Genomic DNA, 23,694 nt, shown 5'->3' with positions numbered 1-23,694 from the left:
CCACAAGATCCCAGGCAGATCCCGGACAGATCCCAAACAGATCCCGGACAGATCCCGGACTGGTCCCTTGCTGATCCCGGCAGATATTTGTTTGTCCGCCGCCTCCATCTATTCCCTTCAATCGCCCTGTGGTTGCGGGTCTGGGAAGGGGGCTCCACCTCGTCTTGTCGCGGGATTGGAACCACGAGTAGCTCTCCTCCGGCGGCTTCCCGCACCACAAGTCGGTCGTCCGCCTTCCTTCACTCGTTGACGGCTCTGAGGCGAAATTTTGGCTCAGGTCAGCGGGCAATCTCGAGGCGAAGGAGGGTGGGCGAAGCTGCCTGTCTGACCAACCGACTGACATTCTTGGCCAACCAACTGACTTTTGTGACCACTCCCGGTCTTGGTTTGATTTGGCATCTGTGCTTTCCGTCCGCCTCCCCATCTCTGGATTCTTTCTCATCCTTTCCCTGCTTGGCAAGTCCCATTGTCTTCATCTCATCTCGTTGCTTCCCCCATCTGCTCATCCACCCACTTCCCGCATCGGCGCTGTCCGGCTGCACAATGCACTCTCGCCTGCACCCTTGTTCGCAGGCTCGCACCATTTGGGCCCTTTTGTGCCCCCCCCCCAGCGTCTTGGGCCAGCAGTGACAGCGCCAAGCAAATATCTGTCTGATGGTCGGTCTGCCTGTCCAGGCGATCCCTTTCCCTCCCCTTTCCCCGCACTCCACCGGCGCTACACACCGACCATCTGAATGAGCACAAGACCCGTCGGCGTGGGCCTGTCCCCTTCAGCTGCCCGATCGATCGGACCTGTGGTTGTGGTGGAGGCAGAGGAGGCAGAGCAGGATGAAGCCACGGCCAAGCAAAGATGACACACGCCTATCCACTTCGTGACGAGGCGTGCGGGCTGATGAACTGCAATTCCTTCGTCCACGCGGCAGGGCAAGGCAGACCAACCATCGCCGGTTATCATTTCCTCGCATCGTCTGCCATCGTTGTCTGTCTTGGTTGTGGATTACTACCACCACACATCACCACACCGCACATCACCACACCGCACATCACCACACCCATCACCATCCCCACTCCGCGGCCGCCTTTCTCGCCCCTAGTTTTCAGTCGTCCTTTACACTTTATTCAGAAAAAAACGGGACAATATAGCCGTTTCCATGAACAGTAGTATGTGCTGTGCTCGCGTCTAGCAAAGCCACAAGAAATAAAACAGATCACTTTGGCAGCCTCCGAGTGAAGACCGCCGGTCGCTCTCCGATCTCCACAATCGACCTGCACACTGCGATCATGTTGCGCGCCGCATTGACGTCGCGATTCCACACTGTCCGGCGAATGGTCATGGCCAGCGCGCGATAACATTGGGTAACAAAATATTCGATGAATGGTCAAAAACCCGGGTGTCCCGTTTTTTATTGGATTGCCTTTATTGTGGAGCTCGGGGCTGCGTCACATGTTCTCAATGCGCTGTGTTGCGTGCGGTCCCCACCCTCCCGCTCCCCCACCCTGGCCACGGGGCCACCAGACACGGCAAAATTCCTAGGCGTCCTCCATCTCCTCGTCGCTGTCGTCGCCTTCGTCGCCGTCGTCATCGTCCTCGCCGGCGTCGTTGCCCTCGAGAACCTTGATCGGCAGGTCGTACTCTTGATCGACGCCGGTGTACGAGTCGCACATAAAGTAGAGCTTGAAGTCGACGTCGCCGAGGACGCTCTCCGGGATGGCAAAGTCCAGGCTGACAGTCAGCTTCCGCTGCAGTGTCAGGCGCTTGATCGCCAGCAGCGTCTTGTCCTTGGGGTTGCCGACAACAAGCCACCAGCCCTCATCCTTCTTGACGGGGAAGTGCGGTGCGATTACAGGACCGACGTCGGTGGGGCCGCTGCTGTTCTCGTCGTCCTCGTCGACATCGCGCTCGAGCACAACCTTGAGGGTCACCATGTCGCCCTGGTGTGCCTCGTCCTCCGAGAGATCGAACGACAACTCGATATTGGGGTACCGGTTTGCAAACCGAGCAATGTCAGCCATGCGCTTGCCGTCCATGCCCAGGGCCTGGTTGCGGTCATCGTCGTCCATCTCCATGAGCTGGAAAATGTCCTCGACGCCCTTGCCCTTGAGCCGTTCGATCACAGGCAGCGTCAAGTGCGGCACTTGTCGGAGCACCGAGTCGCGGTTCCAAACCGCCTGGACGCACATTTGCGAGAGCTCCATGGCCGTGACCGCAGGGTCGAGCCAGCCGTTGGACGAGATCACATCAACGGCAGCCTGGATCAGGGCAATCACTCGCGTGAGGATCGATCTCTGGTCGGATTCCAGATCAGGTGGCAGCTGGATGCGCGAGAAGTGCGCCTGAAGCAGGATGTTGGTCTTGACGTGTGGATCCATAAAGTTGGGGTTCTCGACCTTGACAGGGAGCCGGTCGTAGATCTGCTTGAGCACCCTGTCTTCGTGGTGGCGAATGGGCACGCTAAAGTACTCTGCCGCCGCAGCGATAATCTCCAGCAGACCACGGTGCTTGGTCTTCTGGGTCAGCGACATCGAGAAGAGCTCGATGGTCTCGTATTTGATGTAGTAGTAGGCCGCAATCATGCCCAGGTTGAGGGGCCCCATGTTGTCGTCCTCGAGCTCGATGCACTTTGAGTTGGCCAGGTCCTCGAGGGTCGTCTCGACGAGCTCGGAGAGATAGTCCGAGATGTGGCGGTGCGTGACGCCCTGCAGGTTGTAGTAGTTCGGGTTGAGGGTCAGGCGGCGGTAGAGGAATGTCCAAGTGAGATAGTCGACGGCCTCCTGCTTGTTCTCGATGGTTTTGGTGACAACCTCGGCGTTGAAGTGGTCATGCAGGAAGTGGTCGAGGTGCGACTCGACCGGCAGCGCCTCGTACAGGAACTTTTTGTAAAAGTCCTTCTTGACCGCCTGGCACATCAGAATGCACTTTGCGCTCTCGCCAGGGGCCGGACGGGTGGCTCGTCCCATCATCTGAAGAACCTCGGCAATCGGGTAGTCGGCGTAGCGGTGCTCCCGTCCTTCGTAGAACTGGGTGCCCATGATAACGACGAGCTGCGCGCGCAGACGAATGCCCCAGCAGGTATCCTTGCTGGCAACGACCACCTGGATGGCGTTGCTCTCAAAGAGCGTCTCGACGATGCGCTTGTCGTTGCGGCTCAGGGCCTCGTGGAAGAAGGCCACGCCGTAGGAAACGGTCTCGGCCAGATGCCTGTCCTCGATCTTTTGGACATACTCTTCGATGGCATCTTCGCTGCATCGCAGGAACTGCTTGGCCGTTCCTTGGGCAGCGCAGAGCGTCAGCAGCTCGATGGCCGTCAGGCGGCACTGCTTGCGGCTTGGAACAAAGACGATGGCCGGCCGGCCGGGCGCAACCTGAGTCAGGCCGAGGAAGACAGGCTTGCTCATGGCGATCATCAGCGAGGCAAAGTGCGGGATGTTGTAAGTTTGGATGTGGATCTCGAGCGGAATCGGACGCACGTTGGGGTGGAAGTTGAAGGTCGAGTGGCTGTTGGCGCCAATCCACTCGCCCAGGTCGCGGGCATTGGCAAGCGAGGTGCCCAGGGCAACGATACGGATCTTGCCCTCGATCTGGGCGTTGATGAAGCGCATCCTCGACACAATGACCTCGATCGTCGGGCCAGAGGGAGTGCTGCCAATCAAGTGAACTTCATCCACGATGAATAGCCCAATCGTCTGAACGTTTTTGCGCTGCTTCCAGCGGCGGGAGAGCATGTCCCAGTGCTCCGGGGTCGAGAAGATGATGTCGCCCTTTTCAAGGAACTTGAGATCGGCCGTTGTCTCGCCGGTCAACAGCACAATGTTCTTGCCGCCCAGAAGCTTGCCGAATTTGGACTTCCAGTCGGCCATCTGCAGCTCAGCAACGTCGGCGTTTGGCGCAATGTAGACGCAGCGAGCACGCGGGTTGCGGGCCCAGAGGCGAAGCAGAGCAAACTCGGCGCAGATCGTCTAGAGCATAGGAGACAGGAAAGTAATGAGATGACGGTCGATAGCCAAGGTCGATAGAGAGGAGTGATGGAGAGGGTTGATAGGAGGAGGTCGATGGATAGGGTTGATAGGAAGAGGTTGATAGGAGGAGGTTCAGCACACTTGCCCAGCGAAGGTTAGGACCATCGAAAAAACTGCGACCACACACACACGGCAACTAGCACACATACCTTGCCGCTTCCGGCTGGCGCACCCACAAAGACGTTGTCGTCAGAGTTGTAGAGCGAGTTGAAGACCTGCGTCTGAATGGGATTGAATACGCGGATGTCCTTGTAGACGGCCTCAAACTCTCGGTTCCCGAACGCAGCCGTCGGGAGTGGCTGTAGATCCAAGAGCTCGGTGTGCGGGACGTACTTCTCGGGCAGGATCAAGTGCTTGAACGAAACAGGCGCACGCGTCTCTGAATGAAGCCAGCGATCCGACACAATCGACACAAAGTAGTTGGGCGGCAAGGGCTCGTAGAGCGGAATGGTGAACTTCATGACGTGCTCCTCGGTGGCATATCGCTCCTTCAGCAGGAAGAGATCGTGGTACAGGATCTGCTCGCCGTCGACGTCTTCAATCAAGACCCAGAACGACTCGGCGCCGCTGGCACCCTTCTCGTCAAAGGTAAAGTCGGGCGTGATTCGCAGCTCGATCTGCAGGAGAGAGCGCGTGATGGGCTGCACATGGGCCTCGATCTCGAGTTTCGGGAGCATGTGGACGAACTTGTGGATCAGCTTTCCAAGCTTGGGGATGCCGGCAAGCTCGCCCAGCTCGTACTCTTGCAGGTCGTAGTAGCGGTCCCAGGCAAACTCTTTGCTCTCCAACCGCTTGATGAGATCGGCCGGGAACGACCGGAACTGGCGCAGCGGGTTCATCGACAACCACATGCGGCGATCGACCATCTTGCAGAGATCGAGGGCCTTGCGCGCGAGCTGGGCCCAGCCTTGTTTGAGACAGATCTCAAAGATTGCTCGGATGATTCGGCTGGCGCTCTGGGTGACGTAGACCATGTCGCTCATGAGCGCAAAGCCCTCGAGCTGCAGCTGCGAGATGTAGGCCTGCAGCAGCACGTTGATTTTGGCAGTGGGCTCCTCGATGCTCTCTTTCACAGGCACAGGCACGCGCTCGAGCATCTTGGTGAGCTCGAGCTTCTCTTCCTCGCGGACGGGAATGAACTTGAACTCCTCCGACAGAGCAAAGATGCGGAAGAGGTCCATGAGGCTCAGCGTCGGCTTGAGGTGCTGGTTGTACTTGGCCATGGACTGGTGGCTGACGTAGTAGTGCGACGCAATGCGGCCCAGCTCGGTGACCTGGAACTTGCCGGTCTTTTTGTCGTATCGAATCAGGTTGCTCTTGTCAAGCAAGGTCGCGGCGCTGTGGACCAGGTCGGTTCGCTTTTGTTCGAGGAAGCGATCCTCGGCCAGATCATCGGGGGTGATGTTGTAGAGCGACGGATTTCGCAACATGCGGACATACAGATAGGTGTAGCCGAGCCAGGTGGCCGCATCCTCGCGGCTGCGAATGTTGCCCAGTACAATCTCGGCGTTCATGTTGTCGGCGAGCTTAGAGATGAACTGGGACTCGATTGGCAGCTGCTGGTTGAGCAGCGACAGATAGTACTGCAGCTCGGTGTGGGTAGTGAGGATGATACCCTCGCCGTGAGTGTCGAACTGGGGACGGCCGGCGCGACCAAGCATCTGGAGGACATCCTGTGGGCTCAGCTCAACCCAGCGGCCCTTCTCGGGCGAATAAACCTGGGTGCCCTTGATGATGACGGTATGGGCGGGGAGGTTGACACCCCAGGCCAGCGTGGCCGTCGACACCAACACCTGGACGTGGCCGCCGGCAAACAGGTCCTCGACGAGGGTGCGGTCGGATCGGGCCATGCCGGCGTGGTGGATCGCGAAGCCGTATGGCAGAATGTCCTGCAGATCCTTGTTCTTGACCGTGGCTGCCTCCGTCTGCAAGATTTCGCGGCTGGCTGCGTCACGGCCCAGGATCTCGCCGATGGTATCCTTCTCGATGGCCATGTCGCGCAGAGTCTTGGCGGTCTTGGCGGTCTCCTTGCGCGAGTGGCAGAAGATGAGAATCTGGTTCTTGCCGGACTCCTCCATAACCTTTTCGTATGCGATCTCGTTCATGAGCTGGAAGCGCTTGATGGCCTTCTTCTCGGTGATGCCAATGTACTGCTGCTTCAGGGGGCATGGGCGGTAGCTGTTGTCAAAGTAAAACAGGCCCCGGTTGGGCTTGACGCGCATGAACGCGGCGACATCGTGGTAGTTTGGGAGCGTGGCACTGAGGCCGACAAGGCGAACGAGCTCCTGTGTCTGCTCCATGGTGCGAATCGTGCGGCTGATGATGCTCTCGAGGACAGGTCCGCGCTCGTCGTGGAGCAAATGGACTTCGTCGATGATGATGAGACGAACTAGGTTGGTATAGGAGCGATCCGTGGCCTTGCGGGTGATAACATCCCACTTTTCTGGAGTGGTGACGATGATCTGGGTCTCGGCGATCTGCTGCTTGGTGAGCTGGCGATCGCCGGTGAGCTCGGATACCTTGATGCCATAGTTGTCGAGGCGCTTTTGGAAGTTGCCGACCATTTCGGCAACCAGAGCCTTCATGGGGGCAATGTAGACAATCTTGAAGGCCTCCAAGTTGAGGGCTCCGGTCTGCTCATCCATGTTCTTGCCTATTTCTCTCAGGATAGTGAGCATGGCGACGTTGGTCTGGCGGTTGGCACAGGCGCAGAGGATATCAGGACAAATGGTCAGTACAAGCCCAGATCGGCTCGTGGCTCAGCGCCCAAGGACACTGTAAAATGTAGGCGGCGGCTTGATCCACGCGCCTGCATCGCATTTGGCAGCAACGACAGCAACGACAGCAACGACAGCAACGACAGCAACGACAGCAACGACAGCAAACCCGCTTACCTTGCCAGCACCGGTCGGGGCGCAGATCAGCAGATTCTCATCTTCGCCAAAGGCGATGGGATAGACCTGGCTTTGGACCCGGTTGAGCTTCTCGGCGCCCTTGAAGCCTGCGCGAGCCCACTGGGGCAGAGACGCGATCGGTACAAGCTTCTCGTTTTCAGCCATGGGCTTGCTCCTGGGGGCGGGGACGTGGATCTCTTCGTAGCCCTTCTTGCTTCGCTTGATGGTGCCTTCGGGCAGCTTGCACTTTTTGTTGGACATCAGATGGCCACCCTGCTCGAACGTCATCGATTCCAGATCGATCACGGCTCGCGGCACGTATGATCCTGATACGGTCGCTGCCGAAGCGCTCAGCAACGCTGTCGGATCGATGGGGCCCTGGGCCTGCTGGAACTTCATGGCGTCCTCGACGACACCTCGACGGCTCTCGCCCTGGGCTTTGCGGGTCGGTGCCAGCAGGAGCTGCTCAAGGATGCTCGCGTATCCGCTTTCGCGCATTTCGTTTTGGATGCTGACCCTTTCGTCACCCTCGGCTCGGGCTAGCCGGGTACACCAGACAATGACATCGCGATTGCGCGTGAGGAGCTTGACGAGCTCGAATTTGTCAAAGTCAAAGAGGGCCATGAGCTCGTTTTCGCACTCTCTGGGGTTCGATGCAGACGAGAGGATGCCAAAGGAAAGCTTGGTCTTTTCTTGCGCCGTATGGGCGTCGCTGTAGAATGTGGAGACGGTGCGCTGGAGCCAGAAGGCGTCGACGTCGTGGGGGTTGAGCACCTCGGTTGGAGCGGCGCCCTTGGTCTGCTTTTTCGCTGCGCCGGCGGTGATAACGGTCGTAAAGTCGTCGTTGTCCGCCTCCGTGTCCATGTCATCGGCGCCGGCGGCACTGGTCTTGAGAACATCCGAGGGCTCGCCATCGTCGGCGACGGCACCGACTCGGCGGCTCTCTTCGTCGTCTTCATCCTCGGCATCCTTGACCTCGTACTCGTCGTCGTCGTCTTCGTCCTCATCATCTTCCTCAAAAACAACAGCAACACCATACTCCTCGTCTAGATCTTGGTCGCGAGCCATGCCCGACTCGTTGCTGGGCTCGGCAGCGTCTGTGATGTTGTAGTCGGTGATCTTTTTGGAGAGGTTGACGAGCTGCGAAAAGTCAACCGAGCTGACCGAGATTCGAAAGACGCCCTCGAGCTCCTTTTTCTTGTCGAAATCCTTCTTCGAGTCGTCCTTGAGGATCGCAAGGACCTCGTCGGCAGCGCCGCGGAGGTACTCGGTTGCGATGTCGCCGAGGTAGCGTTGGATGTTGGTCAGGATCAGCTCATACGTCTGCCGGGTCTCTCTGGTTCGCGGGCGGTACGTCTCGCCCTCAAAATCGTCGGTGGCAGCCAGAATGTTCGAGTGCCCATATCGGGCAAAGCTGACGAGCCAAGGACATGGCATAGGTGGGGCATTTCCAAGCGGGGGTCAACGGTGTGTCGCCATCAATCCCAGGCAGATAAACAAACAGAAAGGACAGACAGGTATCAGGACGGGATCGAGTGCAGTCTGATCGGCCAATGCATCGGCCAGCGCATGTGGCAGTCCACGAGCGGTAGTGAGATGAGCCCGGCAGAGGAGCACACCTGCAGAGCGTGGGCTTCAGGGAACCGGCAGCAAGAGTGCGTCGGCAAGGAGGCCAAGAACATACCTGTCTCGATCCTTTTTCGACTTTTTGACGGCATCGCGCTCGGCGCCGCTGGCTTTCAGCTTCTGTTCCTTGGCCTTTCTCCTGGCCTCGACCTTTTCTTTCTGTTCATCGATGGTGCGAACGGCTCGATCACCAAACTCATTCTTCTTGATCCGTCCGTAGAGGGTCTCGGGCTCACCGCTGGGTTCTTGGTCTCGTCGGGGGAGACTCGAGCGGTTGACGTTCAGGACAAGACTGGCATTGGCTGTGTACTGGTACTGCTGATCTCTCTGGATTTGCTCGGCCATGGCGTGCGGTGTGATCAGACGAGGGCGACAGGATCAGGTCTTGCTGCGCGAGCAAGATCGGGTGTATGGTAGTGCTCGTCGGCCAAGCAGAAAGCGCCGCTGTATAGAGGGAGCGAGGTCCGAGCGACAGGCGGCAGCGGCGGGTGTGATGATGGCCGAACAGAGACGAGCCGAGAGAGAGAGAGGGCGCTTTGGGTCTTGAGATCTCGGGGATCTCGCAGCGGCTGGGGTCGCTGGCGGTGGTGTGTGGCCGAGACGGCGTGCGCAGCGACAGAGGCCGTGGCGCAGCCAGAGCGAGATGCCCTCGCCTCGCTGACGCTCTCGCCTCGTCCAGCGAGACGGACACGTGCGGTCATGCCGCTTTCCCGTGATCGCCATGGGAGCGGACAATATTCCGCCGTCTCGATCCATCCGACAGGGCGGAGCCCGTTCTCCCAGACCCAAGTCGACTTGAAGCATGGGTCTCGGCCGCAGCAGCGAGTGAGTGGGCAGAGTGCGTGTGCATGCGGATGCCAGTCCCGACGAGAGCCAACCGATTCACACGCGGAAGGACTATTTGCAGACCATATGCTGGGACACAGAGAGTAGCGAGTCCAAATCTATATTCGGTCGAAGGCACGAAGAGGGCCGCTTTGGTGCGCGTCCATGAATACGGAGCAACATGAAGGGAGACGCGGCGCAGGCTTGGATAGATCAAAACAGTATACAGCAAAAGAGAGCGGGAGGAGAAGCAAGTTGAGGTCGTGTCAAGGTGGAAGAGGGAAGCACCAACGAGAAAGTATGCATACGAGAGGGAAGAGGATGCGCCAAAGAGAGCGGCTGGCTGAGTGGAACAAGTTGAGCGAAGAAGCTGAGAGAATAAGAAGGAACAAGCTGAGAGAAGAAGCAAAATGCAGACGTCATTAAATAGGCAAGACGCAGCCAGTTCAGAGAAGGGCTTGGTGGAATCATCACATCATCAAAACAATTTTACACACGCATTATACACCGGGGATTCTGGAGCCCCGTGTGGGCCTCTAGCACCAAATTAAAGAGCAAGCCGGAGGGACGAGCGCACGGCCATCCTGGACCTGCGGAGGATGCGCCAAGACAGCAGCAGCGCACGCGGATGAGGGAACCTGCAGACGGGATTCAGCAGAAGGCAGCGGTATGAGAATCAGACCAGCGAGGCCACGGCGTCGGTCGATAGCGCGCGTGCAACAGCTATCGTTATCATGACCAGCAGCGCAAGTGGAGCCACCAGGAACGTGGTGTGGCCGGCGCGCTGCGTTCTCCGGTCGAATGAAAAAACGGCCCACGAGCCAACGCGGCCGTCCTGGTGGCCCAAGCGCATCGCCGCGAGGGAGTCCGCCCCATCATGAAGCCCACCCGCAAGGGGGCAACTGCCGACAGAGGAGGCAGGAGAGACGACTCACATCGACGGGGTCCTCACAACAGAGGAGAGGCAACAGCGTTCTTGGGGGTGCTTCCAATGCTGTATGCAACAACAATCCAGAAGATGGTTCCGTAGAGCGCCATGAACCAGCACGGGAGATCGGACAGAAAGTCGTTGGTCCAGCTCTGAACTTTGTTGGTCTTGGAAGCAGCCATTTGGACGAGTGGTGGTGGGCGAGAAGGGCGCTGGCGGTAGGACTGGACGGGCTGGAGGGGACAGATGGAAGACCGGAGCGGGTTCACGGCAGCGAAGGCAGCAGGGTCGCAGAGGACGTTGTGGGTGCGGCGATAAGAGCAGATTTGGCAGCGGAAGCGCAGGAGCAGCGAGGCCTGAGCGGTCGGTTTTGTAGCGGCGCCGACCCCTTTTTTGCCCCGGCGCGCACGGGAAAAACGGCTCTGCGTGGAGAAAAAAAAAGGTGCGTGACACAACGTGCGTGACACAGTGTGCGACCGAGCCTGCTGATGTCGCCATCACAACCGCACAGCGAGCACACAATCACAGGGCCGCTGCGGGCACCTCGCCGGTTTTCACATGCAAGCGCACGGGTGCCGATCGAGCGGTGGCGCTGGTGGCAGGGCGGCCGGTGCCCAGCCGCGGGTGCCCTGCCCCAGCGCCAGGGGTCGGCTGGGCGTCGCCAAGCCGTGTTCTGAATTCGGCATGCGATACAGGTCCTCGGACTGTGTCTGGCGAGCGATCTCCCCACCCCGCGAGCCTTCTCCGCGCTGCTCGGCATCAAGCCGTCGCCGTGGCCCGTCCAAGCACATCAAATATCTCGTCCTCCAGGATCTGGTCCAGCTGCGCAGCCCTCAGGAACTGCCGCACTGACGGGGGAAGCTTGTCTTTCATGTCCTTGGCGGGCTGTCCCGGCTGGTCCTTTGTCCGAGACTCGTGCTTGAACACCCGCAGGACGTGATGGCTTGGATCGAGTGCTCTGAACAGCTCCACCTGGTCCAGCAGCTGCATTATGATCGAGCTGACAGCGCAAGATCGTCACGGTCAGCGCAAGGCTCACGCATTCCGCCCGGCACTCGGCCTCTGAGGAAGCATCGTTGCGTTGCCATATCACTTCGCTGCGCGACGAATAACTTACCCGGCCCAGAGGACGCCGTCTCCAAACAGATCCCTGGGGCTGTCGACGCTCTCCTCCTCTGGAGCAAGCAGAAACGCAAAGTGTATTGCGCACCAGATTTTGTAGAACGCTTTGGGGTTGTTCAGGTGGCCCTGCGCGTCGCTGATCTTCCAGTCTTCGTTTGTATGAGCCAGAGTCTTTCGGAGATCCTCCAGGAACTTGCGGAAGAGATGGCCAGCTCCCTCATAGCCTGCGATGGTGTCGACTCGCTTCTTCCAGTCTCCGAACGACTGGGTTGATCGCCAACAGCACCAGGATTCGCACTGTCAGTAATCCCTCCAATCGGGCGCCACAGGTCGTTATCGATAACCACAGCACATCGACCGGCAGTTTCGCTGCTAGGTGGCTCGCAAGCCAAGTAAACATACCATCGGGAGCGATTCTCTGCTGTGTTGTGCGTCACCGTCTTGAACCAGCTGATCAAGCACATCGGCAGCCCCTGCATCCCCCCCCCCATTCAAAGCGATGCACGATGTTAGGGCAGTGCCATCGCAACGACATTGGCACAATGTTACGGAAGCCCACCTGAAGCAGTCTGTGTGCTGAACAGGCCGAGCAAAACCCTTCCCAAACACTTTTCGCTTTGCTGCTCGCCGCAGAATTCGCGTTTGGTTGTCAGTCGGACGATCGATTTGTGGTCAGTATGGGTGCTCGTTTGGCCATCAGGCGAGTCGCCGCTTGCGAGTGTGTCGCACCGCATACCATTGCATCATCCATGCACTGCAGCAGGAGCGCCAGATTGCCAAAGCTCCGGAATCCATTCAAAACGAGCGAGTGGAGGTCTGGATACTGGATGATCGGACCAAAGTGTGCGGCAAAGTATCCGTATGCGCCAACGACGCCATATTCCAGCATCGGCAGTTTGACCGTCTGAGCAGCTCCCTTCTGGAACACCAACACGAATGCCGACACTTGGGTCGAGAGCTGGGGTTTTGAAAGAATTCGAGGCCGTGTTAACGAGCATACCAGAGATCTCTGCGCAAACGGAGCTCCGATAGCCCTATCTGCTCGCATGGGCTGCACTGTCATCCGGTCTGTCGTGCGATACTTCACCAATTGCTCGGCGTGGTAGGTGATCTCGCCAAGGAGCACAGCAACACCTTTGATTCCGATCAGCCGCGCAATCGCTTGGAAGTGCGCATCGCCTAGATATCCACGATACAAAGCAAAGTGCGCTCCCAGCAGCGAGCCGATACTCTGGCAGCAAATACATCCAAAGGCGTCAGAACACCGGGTCAAGGGCAAGGTCAAGGTCAAGGTCATAGTCGAGTACATGGGTACATAGTCAAGCTGAGAGTATAGCTTACTTTGGATCCATACATATGCGAATGGGAAACCTTCTGCTGCGGCTTGGATGGGGCCATAGTGCCTTCTTTTCGCATGAATCTTGCAGAGTGGATCGATGGCATCAGCCTTGCTGGAGCGAAGCCATCCATAGCAGCTCAGAATACACGGCACGGACAGTAATGCGGGACATACCTGCGGCTGTGCATATTGTAGACCGAGTTTGGTGCAACATCCTCGATGATCTGGGAGACCGTGTGCGTAAGGATCCGACCGTTGACCTTGGTCAGCGAGACCGTCTCATCAACTTCCATGAGCATGTCCTCGAACGAATCCAGCGTCAGATGCTGGGACAAGAGCCGATGCGTTTCCTTGATGACCTTGAGGAGATGCTCGAGTTCCTGAGCGACAGTTCAGATGTGCGGTACATATGAAACAGTAGCCTTAGCATAGAGGATCACAGCCAACCCCCATCCATCGCTACACTCAAGGTCAATATCAGCCGGTAAGGCAGCAGCTCCGGTTTCAAAGTCTAGGTCCGTGCCAAGACGAATACCCACAATCACCATATGCATGGTGCTAGACTCGTAGCGGCCGATCGCAATGTCGATACTCTTCCGGAGTTGCTGGTTCATTTGCTCTGCAAACAGCTTTGCCATGTTCAAAGAGCGCCCCAACAGCTATCGTCGATGTTTCGCCAGATCGATTGGTTAGGGCCGAGGTCTTCGATATCCTTCTGCCTCTGATATTCACAGTGCTCCTCATGTCCCACGAAGGCAACCACAAACGGCCTTACAGCCCCCCCCCCACGCCCTCTCGACCAACCTGAAAGTGCCGCTGTCTCAAAATATTGTTGTAGCAGTCAAGCGGCGTCTCTTTACTCCCTTGGTACGAGTGCCTAGACCAGGCATCCATCTTGTTGCGGAACTCGATCGGAAGCAGCATGCTGTCGTCCAAGGACGAGGTGTTTGAAAACGCAAGGGATACGATCGTCAGTCCTGCTATTCGAGATGCCAGATCGAACTCTGCGACGACGATCGACGGCTCAAGCGGGAGTACCGGCGAAACCAACCTGGAGGCAAATCTCTTGAAATGAGAATAGATGTGCTCGCTCACGTGGAAGATCAGCTGGTCAAAGCACAAATTGACCTGCCCAGAGTGGTGGCAGATGAGTCTCAATCCAGTACCAGCCATCGGAAACTGAACCAACAGCGCATACTCTCGCCTCTCAACTCAAACATCGATACGAACGTGACTCCACCCCAGAGACCGGCGAACATATCCGAGGTCAATCAAGGCCACACAACAATCGAAGACATAGACGAAGGCGCAAATCACTGCCGACAACTTCACGAGCAATTCAGAGCTGTTACCTCAGCCACAATTTCGTCGTATATAAACTTGCACTTGAGGCGATGCAGAGCCCGATTGGCAGCATCGTTGTAGACATCAAAGGCGAAGAACAGGTATCTGTGGAGGCGATCCACAAGGCACACGGAGATATTCAGTCGCTACTTTGCCGCCAAGCTCACAACGACGGCCGAAAGCTGACAAAATGGGATCTCGTACCCGATGGCCTCGGGATGCAGTCCGTCCAGAATCGACTCGGTAAGAATCCATGGGAGTGACATCGAAATTGGAAACTACAGTAGGACAGATGGGTGCTTGGTCGTTAGTGGGTCGTGGGCTCTGTTCTCGTCGCAATCGATGCAGATTCATGCACACAGTTTGGCTTGCGTCACCAATGCGAAACACACACCTGCACTTTCTTGGACATTTCAAGATAAAACTCCTTGTACCAGAGATCTGAGAGATCCGAGCAGCTCTCGACCGTTCCTGTTTGGTCGGCCCAGGCCCAGTGGCATCAGCGTCGCCAGCTCGACAGGCCGAAAGGAAATGCACGCGACCATGTCCTCCCTCTCCCCTCCCCTTCCCCGACCATTACTAGGCTCTGGCTTGCTAAGAGTCCCAATATAGCGCCGCGATGCACAGACACTGATCCAAATCAATACCTTTGAAATCGATCATGTGAGGGAAATAGTACGATTTGTAGAAAAAATCCTGCATCTCGTCCACGTGGCTTTCTTTGAAGTCCTTCTCCTTGAGCAGCCCGCCTTTCATGCCCTTTGACTTCTCACTGAAGGCAAAGCCCATCAAGGTCCGAGCATAGTGCAGCTGCGCGAGTGCCGAGCGATAATGCGCACAGAGAGGATGGTTAGTTCTCTGAGAACAGATCTCGTCCACAACAAGCGCGGCACTCAAGAAGGGCATTTGGGCTTGGTGAGATTCGCGCACCTGCGTGAGGGAAAATGGCTCCTTTCGGTTCCTCGGATTGATCACCGGCATCGTCTTGGACGGAGATTTGGCGGCCTCGTCGGACAGGCCATCGACCGAGAGTTCTCTGACGACCTTGAGCACGCTTTCGTAACGTGTGCACCGGAACGTGGAGGATATGCGGCGAGAGATAGGGTTGGTTGGATTACTGGCCGATCACGAACCTCCAACACATTGCCACGATAGCAGTTCAACGCCACCACCTCCCGACATTCACAGCCGGGCAGCAAGCGCTGGCCACGATACCGCTAAACAAGACCAGCGCCTTACTTGGCGATCGAGCGCTTCTTCTTGGTTGCATGTGCAATATAGTCGGCCATGTTGTACTTCATGAAGCCTTGAAAGGCCGAATACAAATGCCGCTGAATCCCTTCTATCATGTAGTCGTCGAGGCTCAGGAACAGACTCGAGAGCTTCTTGATGATGGCAATGTACTGTCGAAGCAAATCGCATAATTGCAAACAAATCGCGCTGGCGTAAGCGCTTCGGGCACAAGCTATGGATCACTATCGACGGCGAGCGTCGTCCACATACACACCTCGATGAGCGCGCGCCGCTCCTTTGGGCTGTAGTTGTACTTGACCACCTGTTTCAACGAAGCCGATTGGAGTCAGATCCCCTTCTTCCATTCCCAAGGCGTGTGTCGCTGCAGCTGAGCGATCTCTGGGCGCTTGATTTGCTCGGTGGTGCGCAACTCACCAGCTCATAGTCGATTGCAGTCGGAGGAATGTCCATGTTGATCGCTGAGCTCGTTGGGTTGGCATATTTCCATGCACTCTGCAAGGCACAAGGTTCAGCAATAGATTTTGCACAACATCAACACCACTACGCCACTGGTCCAGGCGGATGTCGAGCAGGCATTCCTGGATAGACATCCGCCTGGTCTCCCACACGCAGTATACACACTCTTCCAGTGTACCGTCAGCGTGTGTCTAGCATTGCTGATCAATCGGCTTCAATATAGCGACTGGAGCCGGCACTTGTTTGCGCTACTGTACCTGCTCCAGCACATTCGTTGTACAGGCACAAAGCAGCCGGATTCCTTCGAACAAAATCTCGTAGATTCGCTCGTATTCATCAAATGAGAAGCAGCCCTTCTGCTCAAGCACCTTGCGGAGCTATGGTGGTGTCACGGCAGGTCAAGTCAGCATCGTTGTCGCAGAGCTCGGCGATTCACGGCAGCCTCCCGCGGCTCAGTGCTCGTCGCTTTACCATGTTGGTAGTCTTTCCAAATGTGGTCAGGTACTCGTGGTAGCTGTTTCGTGTGGCCTCGAGCGAGTTGACGATCTTGTATGACTTTTCAAAGGCCGCCTTTTCGCTCATGTCGACGGCCTGCCACTTGCTCCCCAGGTGAGGCGCCTTGGCGTAGATGGTAGATAGAGTAATGGGCATGTCTCCAAAGAGCGGCACCACCGGTACAGTCTTTGGAAGGGATGGAGAGGAAGGGACGATCAATGGTGGTCAGCCGGACGAGCCACGAGTTTGTTGTAAGCTCACCGCGCGGCCCGAACGGCACCCTTGACTCGCGATGTGTGTCGTCGCAGCGCATGCTGCTCTGCCCAACTCACCCGGAAAAGCTTGGCGAGTCGGTCCAGTCGGAACCGCTTTCTCTTGGTGATGTCTTTCTCGTCAGTGTCGCCATCCATGAGGAAAAGCCCAAAGGCAATCGCCTGCATGTCGATCATGGGCATTCAATCAGTCGCGGCGCCAATATTGCCAATGTTGCCAACTCCAGGTCGTTGGTCTGACGGCCTGGTGGGGGTGCTCCAAGTGTGTGTGCATGCGCTTGGTGGACTCCCACGACCCTCGTCCCTCTCCTCGTTCACCGGCAACCTGCCTTGAGATAGGAATGCTTGGTGTCGGGCAGTAGGTACTGCTCGCTTTCGATGTAGTCGGCACAGGTGCCAATCATTTCCTGGATCAGATCCTCGTATCCAGTCACGGCCTGCAAGCCCTTCTTCAGCTCGATCGAGAACTGGTCCTGGTTTCCGAGAAACAGATACAGCTTCATCGTCGTCTCGTCGTCCATCAGATTTTGCTTTGGATCGAGAGGCTGGTTTGCAGAGAGCATGGCCTGGCGCATAAGCGATGTTGCTCTGGAGGGAAGGGGAGAGCGGGAACGGGAACGGGAATGGTAATGGGAGTGAAAGAGGGCGGTGAAGTCAAAGTGAGGTCAAAATGTAGTCAAAATGTAGTCAAAGTGAAGTCAAAGTGAGCAACAGTGGGGTCGTGTGTTGGCCACGATGTCAAGAGCTGGGTGAAAGAAAATAGACGGCCAGCGACACAACGACAGCATCGCTGCAGCGACGGCTTAGCGCAGCGAGATCGACGCCCCTTACCTCTTGTACTGCGACAGGTCATTGTTCATCGAGCCCTTGATGTTCTTCATAGCATCCAGCACGACATACAGATCCAAGATGGCCGCCAGGTTGAGCAGAAAGTTGTCCGAGCAAAACACGTCGCTGGGATTGGAGGCAACCTCGGTAATGATGACCGAGAACACCTCCGTGACGATCTTGTTGGCCGAGTCCCTGAAGTTCATGAACTGGAGCATCTTTTGGATCTCGGGCTGCAGAATCTCGTGCACGCGCTTGTAGTACTCGGCGCTGCAGTCGGGCTTCATAGCTTGGACCTGAGGCGAGAGTGTCGAAATGGGAATGTGAGTCTGGGTCAAGTTGGTTCTTGGCCGGAGAGCTTGACTATGGGGCCGGGACCGGATGTCCCAAGGCAAGACGGGAGAGCCACACGCCATTCGAGAGGCCTTACCTGCGGTATAGCCTGACCGCAGTGACGATAGGAGTAGAGTCTCGACAGTAGCTCTTTGCCGGTTTTCAAAATATCGCTCTGTTCCGATGACCCAGCACCCAAATGAAGCATACGGTCAGTAAGGGGCAACGATGTACATCCGCCGCAGCCAACTGCTCGCGCTGCTCGAGGTATTAGTGTGCCCAGGCCGAATGTCCGACACTCTTTTGACTCAATTCGCCTTGATACTGCCGGCACCCTCGATCCTCATCGCATCTTAGCCATCTCTCACCTCCTCCTCCTCTTCCTCCTCCATCCTCCATCCTCCATCCTCCCAACAGCAGCAACTCTGCTCACAAACGCGACTGCAGCAATACGCACCAGCTTCGTAATCATCTTGCCCTCCACCGTGAAATACGAGAATACCGTCTTGTCCCTTTCTTTCTCCCCAGCGCCGCCACCACCACCACCACTATTGCCGCTTGCGTAGGAGTAGAGGTCGGGGTCGAACAGAACCGTGTCGCTCAGGTTTGGAATGTCGATGGCTGGGGTACCGATCAGCCGGCCCGCTGAAGTGATCGTCGGCGTTTCGTCTGCTCCAACTCGCGTAGCCAGATTGGCCAAGATGGCCTCGAGTGCCTTCTCCGTCATATCTTTCTCTGCTTGGCCCTTTCCTTTGCTATTTGATGTTCCTGTTTTTTTTTCCCCCTCTCTATTTGTTTGGTTCTCTGCCCCTGAGGGAGGGGAAGGATGATAACTGGACGAAGCGAAGGAAATGGAGAGTGTCAGTAGCTATGTTTTAGATGCGGATCTCACAAGCACAAGATGTGGAAGAGAGAACAAAATCGCGAAGCCTTGGATGCAAGAAAGAATGAACCGTACTCGATCGCGCAGGTGGGGGGGGGTAAACAGAGGGTCTTCGGTTGGAGAGCGGAGCGTAATCGGCAAACGTGCGAGATGCAGGCGTTTGGCGCAAAGACGAAGACGTACTGGAGTTCAGCCGAGCCTCGGAACTGAGAGGGGAGGGGGCGGCGAGGCAGAGCAAGCACGAAACGACAAAAGTGCTCGCTCGTCCCTCCCAAATTTTCACCCATTGCGATCGATGGGCGTGGGAACGAGCGAATCGGTCGTGATTGGACTGGACTTGGCCGCCCCGCCAAGGAAGCGGAGCACCACTTGGCGGGTTCTCTCTTCTCGAAATAGCGACAGCGAGGCACTGGAGAAACGGTCAAAGCGAAACGCAAAGGCCAGTGTCTGTGGTCATCTTGGCGTCGCAGCAATCTGACCTGCGACAGCGAGACACACCGTGCCCTGTGGGCTGCTCGGACGCTTTCACGAGGGATACGAGCCAGCGCGGGGGAGCTCATTTCAGCGGGTGTATCGGAAAGTAAGTATCAGGAGGATCAACAATACCACAACTCGGGTATCCCCGCTTTCAGGGTTTTATTGCGGATGCTTTCGCCTTGTTTCATTTCAAAAAGAATAATAACTCAAAGTCATGATCCATTGCCATGATCGCATAAAAAGTCCAAAATGAAAGGAAGGAATGAAAATCAATTGATTTCAAAACTGGAATCAAACAAACCGTTAAATCAGAATAAATAGGAGCCGTGTCGAGGAAACTGTTTCTGCAAAGTGAGCGCAACGTATATGCTATAGACCATCGCGATGGCGATGATAGTGATGATGAAGATGAATAGGTGAATGGATGAATGAAATGATAGGAGAGATAGATTGAGGTTGCTTCGTTTGTTTTTTTCTGTTGGTAATGGCGCCAAATGCTGATACATTCATACATGTGCACGTATACGATACGAGGGACTCCAGATCAGAGGAAAGCTGCGCAAAGCGTCGAGTCGCTTCCGATTCGCTTGATGAAAGAACATAACTTCTTAGTTTCTTTTTCTTGTTTTTTTGGGGTTCCAAATAAGGACGGGATTGGATGCGTTTCGATCGTTGGGCCCGCTGCATGATGGGTTGCAGCCAAAGCCGCAGGGTCAAGATGGGAATTGTGGCAATGGCCACAGTTTGAGAGTAGATGGAGACAAAGAATGATGAAGATGCGTGCTTGAACATGTACATTGGATGAGTGGATGATGGATGGAAGACAGATGCATTTCGAATGAGTGCTTGTGTTGCGGGCTGAGAGAGTGCGTGAGGGCCATAGTGTCCTTAGAAGCGATAGCCACCCTCGGGGAAAAACGATTCAAACTGATTGGGATTCATGAGCAGGCTGTCAAATTCTTCAGGGGTCTGGGGCATGCTGTCCATGGGCTCAGCATAATCGCGAAGAGGCATGTGGATCGGGGGCGGAGACACCGGATCTTCGAACATCGAGCAAATGGAGGTCAGCGATGGCCGGGTCTTGATGGAGACGGAGCGGTAGGTCGATTCGCCTTCGGAGAACTCGCTGGTGGAAAGCATGGAAATGGAGTCGGTGTCTCTGGTGTCGGTTGTGGCGGTGGCGGTGGTGTATTGCGATGCTGTCTCGATGTCGCTCGTGAGAGACTCCATCGATGGAGTCTTGATGCTCCGCTTGATGCGCTTGCGCTCCTTTCGAGGCGCATCAGCACAGTCCGTATAATCCAGGCGGACGCACCGACTGCATGGGCGGTTGCTATCGCAGCGTTTGCACGCCTTCTTGCAGTGGTTGCATGCAACTTTGACCTGGCTGCGCCGCGACCCGATGCTTTCGCGGCCGGTGCTGTGGACGAGCTTGGAGAGGATCTCGGAAGCAGTCGAGAAGCCAAGATCCTTCTTCAAGAACGAGCTGCGGGTGCTAGAGCTACCGGACACAATTGGTGCCGCGGGTGCGTCAGAGATATCGCCGGAATACACCGAGATGGCTGTGGGAGTGATAGTTGCTGCCGTGGCCGGAGTGGGGGTCGGAGTGAGGGTCGGAGTGGTCATCGGAGTCGGTGCCTGTGCGGTCGCCATGACAGGGACATTCATCGGGAACGCCCCGCCATACGCCAGCGACGACATATCGCTCGCAGAGTAGCCACCGATCTCGTAGGCTTCCAGATCGCTGCTGAACGGTGCTCCAATGTCCCCGAGCGTCAGGAAGAACGGCCCGCTGCCGCCATACAGCTCCGAGGGGGTTCGCTCGACCGTCAGCGATGTCTCGGGCGAGGTGCCGATCTTGAAGGGGTTTGGAGACCCGAGGCTGGCCGATTCGATCGACATGGCGTCGTCTCGGGCCGGCAAGTGGACATCGGACCGGAGGATGGCTTGGGGGTGGTGGATCGAGAGGGGGTGGATGGACGGGTTGGGGTGGAAGTGCAGCGACGAGGCCGGAAGCGTCTTTTGGGACATCAAACCGGGTGCCTGGAGAGAGCCGAGTGCATGGGGGTGGGCAACAGGCAGGGGATAGGAGTGGGAGTGGGAGTGGGGATGGGGATAGGAGTGGATGTGGGAGTGGGAGTGGGCGAGGTTGGTGTGGGTGTGGGTGTGGGAGTGGGTGTGGATGTGGGACTGGCCTCGGCAGGCCGCGCATGCCGACATGGAGATGGGGCGGGAGCTGGCGAGCGACATTGGGGCATTGAGCTGCAGGGGGTTGATGGTCTGGGGGTGCATGGCATGAATCGACGGGTGGATGTGGCAGCCCAGAGTGGGGGTGTTGGAAATGCTGGGAGGCGACGCCGGAGAAAGGGGCGAGAGATGGGGTGGCATCCGCTCGTGGTCGCCTGGGGAGACCTGCACTTGGCCCATGAAAGCCGAATGAATCTGATCCGGACGCATCGGGCTGGAGGACGGGTAGATCACTGAGTTTGACTCGGCAGAGACTTCGCTGATGTACGGATTCGTATCGCCTGGCATGTAGCGATCGAGCTTTTGTTCCTGGTAGTGTTGGGTAAGGCGGGCGGTGGCGAATACAGGGCTCGGGTTAGTCAGGGCGGATGTCCATGGTGGCCACGCACTGCGAGCGTGCGATCAGGGGGGAGGTCGGTGAGATTGTGCTAGCCTGGGCTCCAAAGTGCTCAGGAGTGATCTATGGCGTTCGCGTGTGATCGTGGAAAGTGTGATCACGGCGGAAATGACTAAAAAGTGCCTCCCCCTCCCTTCCTGCCCAGACACCCCCCTTCCAACCGACCCAAGTCGTTATCTGGGAGGAGCTGAGGATGAGATCACCGGTACGATCTACTGTGGGAGACAGGGCGGATCGATTTGGGTCGATGGAGATCAAGGACGGGGGAGGAGGAGACCGGTGGTGGAGACAGAGTGACCGACAGCAGACCGACGACAGACAAGGGAGGGAGAAGGGGGGACAGGGCGAAAAGGACCCGATTTAAGAAAGCGCCTTGGCTCTGGTACCGCCCTTTGGGTGGGGGGGTGGAGAAACGAAGGGAGGGAGCAGGAGAGAAGAACTAACGTACAAGCTGGCCCGGTGAGAGCGAGGCGTCCGCCTGGGGAGACGCAAACGACATCGAAGACATGGACATGGCTGCAGTTGGTTGGCTTTTTTTCTTCTTTGATTGCAATATGGGGGTGGTAAGTGGCCTGTCTGTGTGCGGGCAAGATTTTTTTCCCCCCTACTGTTGTTGTTGGTACTGTTTTTGAGGGTTATTTGGGTATGAGATTGTTGACCCCGACAGAGAGCGAGAGCGATCGTCGAGCTGGGAATCCAAGGGAGATACACCAGCGGCTTCGAAGGCGGCGGAAGCTGAGAAAAGAAGATCGACGGAGGGAGGGATGAGAGGAAAGGACGAGAGGCGGAAGATGGAGAGCCCTGTTTTTATAAGATGCAAAGAGTCAGCCCAGAGGTTGACCGAGGGGCGGGACGGTGACTGACGACGGACACGATGGGGGGGGGAGGTCCTGACGATCGCGGCCGACAGCACCAGATCGCCCATGAGATCAGACGTAAATAACGGTGCACTCGCCAGCGGTTCGAGAGCAGGCCGCTAGGGTGGAGGGCCGGCATGCCGCTGCAGACAGCGGGCCTGCAACAGGACCGAACGAGGGAGCCGCAGGGAGTGGTCGGCCGAAGGGGTCCCGTCGTGGTCCACCCTTGTCCGCACGGGCCTGGGCTGAAAACCAGAGCCAAACCCTCCCTTGGCCGAAGGGGACTGCAAATTGAACCCTCTCGCCGGCGCGTGGCCGTCGCTCTCTGGGTGTGCTCTTGTTGGAGTGTCTGACTGCAGTCGGCCGTTGCAATCCGCCTGGCCCTATGGGCTCAGTGGTGCATCGCCGTGGTTGCACTCCCCCCCTCTATCGTCCCTTTGTGGGATGACCAACGCAAACGAAAGGGACAAGTGGCTCTGGCGAGGGGATGACTGGTTTGGGCGTGGAATAGATGAGCGAACGATCGTGCATGAGCAGCACGCCAGCAACAGGGACTCGACATGAGCGGGGGGGAGTGCTAAGCGGGATCGTTGGGAGCGTGGGATGGGCGAGACCAACGGTGGAGATCTCACAGAGGATGCGGACGCGGACATCAAGGCAGAGAGAAGGATGCATGCGGCCGACGGCCACCAGGGCAAGCAACCATATGGTGAGAGGGGCGGTGTGCACTCAAGTCAGATATGCCCTGATTACGTGCTCGAATACCCAACGACAGTGGATCTGCGGAACGACCAGCAGCCGCGAACGGCCAACAGGCGGACGCTCGTCCAGGGCAAGGCCGCCAGCAAGCGGTTTGCCAAGTAGCTACCACACCGAGCAGTTGTCAAGTAACCGCCAAGTTGGAAGCAGGACACATCCTGCTGCTGCTGCCGCTGCTGCCGGACCGGCTGGGTCGTTGGGCAGGGCCACCCGGGCTGCTCTGGGAAGTGCATCTTTGACACCAAAATCCAGACCAGACAATCTTTTGGTGAGCACCCGCCGCGGCGGCGCAAAACCGCAGCGGCCGGTGCCGTCGGCCAACATCGCCGCTTTGGTTCATC

At 57.2% G+C, this 23,694-nt stretch overlaps 4 protein-coding genes across 4 annotated transcripts; all 4 read right to left on the bottom strand.

Annotated features, from left to right (window-relative positions):
* Nucleotides 1-1,373: 1,373 nt before the first annotated feature.
* BJ171DRAFT_212881 (Sec63 Brl domain-containing protein) lies at nucleotides 1,374-9,083 on the bottom strand. Its single transcript, XM_053106389.1, has 4 exons — nucleotides 8,596-9,083; nucleotides 6,912-8,325; nucleotides 4,167-6,707; nucleotides 1,374-3,957 (listed from the first exon to the last, which is right to left on the bottom strand). The coding sequence occupies exons 1-4, from the start codon at nucleotides 8,880-8,882 to the stop codon at nucleotides 1,531-1,533; spliced, it is 6,669 nt and encodes a 2,222-aa protein (XP_052970823.1). The 5' UTR covers nucleotides 8,883-9,083; the 3' UTR covers nucleotides 1,374-1,530.
* A 955-nt stretch (nucleotides 9,084-10,038) lies between these two features.
* On the bottom strand, nucleotides 10,039-10,472 carry BJ171DRAFT_471722 (uncharacterized protein; the record flags this gene model as incomplete). Its single annotated transcript, XM_053108618.1, has 2 exons — nucleotides 10,039-10,264; nucleotides 10,315-10,472. The coding sequence occupies 2 exons, from the start codon at nucleotides 10,470-10,472 to the stop codon at nucleotides 10,039-10,041; spliced, it is 384 nt and encodes a 127-aa protein (XP_052970822.1).
* A 444-nt stretch (nucleotides 10,473-10,916) lies between these two features.
* On the bottom strand, nucleotides 10,917-18,460 carry BJ171DRAFT_565204 (cytoplasmic fragile-X interacting family-domain-containing protein; the record flags this gene model as incomplete). Its single annotated transcript, XM_053113334.1, has 25 exons — nucleotides 10,917-11,290; nucleotides 11,408-11,676; nucleotides 11,815-11,885; nucleotides 11,972-12,032; nucleotides 12,149-12,370; nucleotides 12,500-12,643; nucleotides 12,754-12,832; nucleotides 12,926-13,131; nucleotides 13,291-13,380; nucleotides 13,556-13,879; nucleotides 14,104-14,200; nucleotides 14,300-14,373; nucleotides 14,490-14,566; nucleotides 14,743-15,149; nucleotides 15,335-15,498; nucleotides 15,603-15,650; nucleotides 15,764-15,841; nucleotides 16,063-16,182; nucleotides 16,277-16,486; nucleotides 16,633-16,685; nucleotides 16,898-17,160; nucleotides 17,404-17,729; nucleotides 17,831-17,908; nucleotides 18,102-18,140; nucleotides 18,191-18,460. The coding sequence occupies 25 exons, from the start codon at nucleotides 18,458-18,460 to the stop codon at nucleotides 11,050-11,052; spliced, it is 4,011 nt and encodes a 1,336-aa protein (XP_052970821.1). The 3' UTR covers nucleotides 10,917-11,049.
* A 1,521-nt stretch (nucleotides 18,461-19,981) lies between these two features.
* On the bottom strand, nucleotides 19,982-21,379 carry BJ171DRAFT_489846 (uncharacterized protein; the record flags this gene model as incomplete). Its single annotated transcript, XM_053109554.1, has 1 exon — nucleotides 19,982-21,379. A coding segment is annotated over one exon (1,398 nt), but the record flags the coding sequence as incomplete, so codon positions are not given.
* Between the last annotated feature and the right edge of the window lie 2,315 nt (nucleotides 21,380-23,694).

The sequence above is a fragment of the Polychytrium aggregatum genome (assembly GCF_025602895.1).
Source record: "Polychytrium aggregatum strain JEL109 chromosome Unknown BJ171scaffold_4, whole genome shotgun sequence".
Classification (NCBI taxonomy): domain Eukaryota; kingdom Fungi; phylum Chytridiomycota; class Chytridiomycetes; order Polychytriales; genus Polychytrium; species Polychytrium aggregatum.
This window is presented reverse-complemented; position numbering and strand designations above follow the sequence as displayed.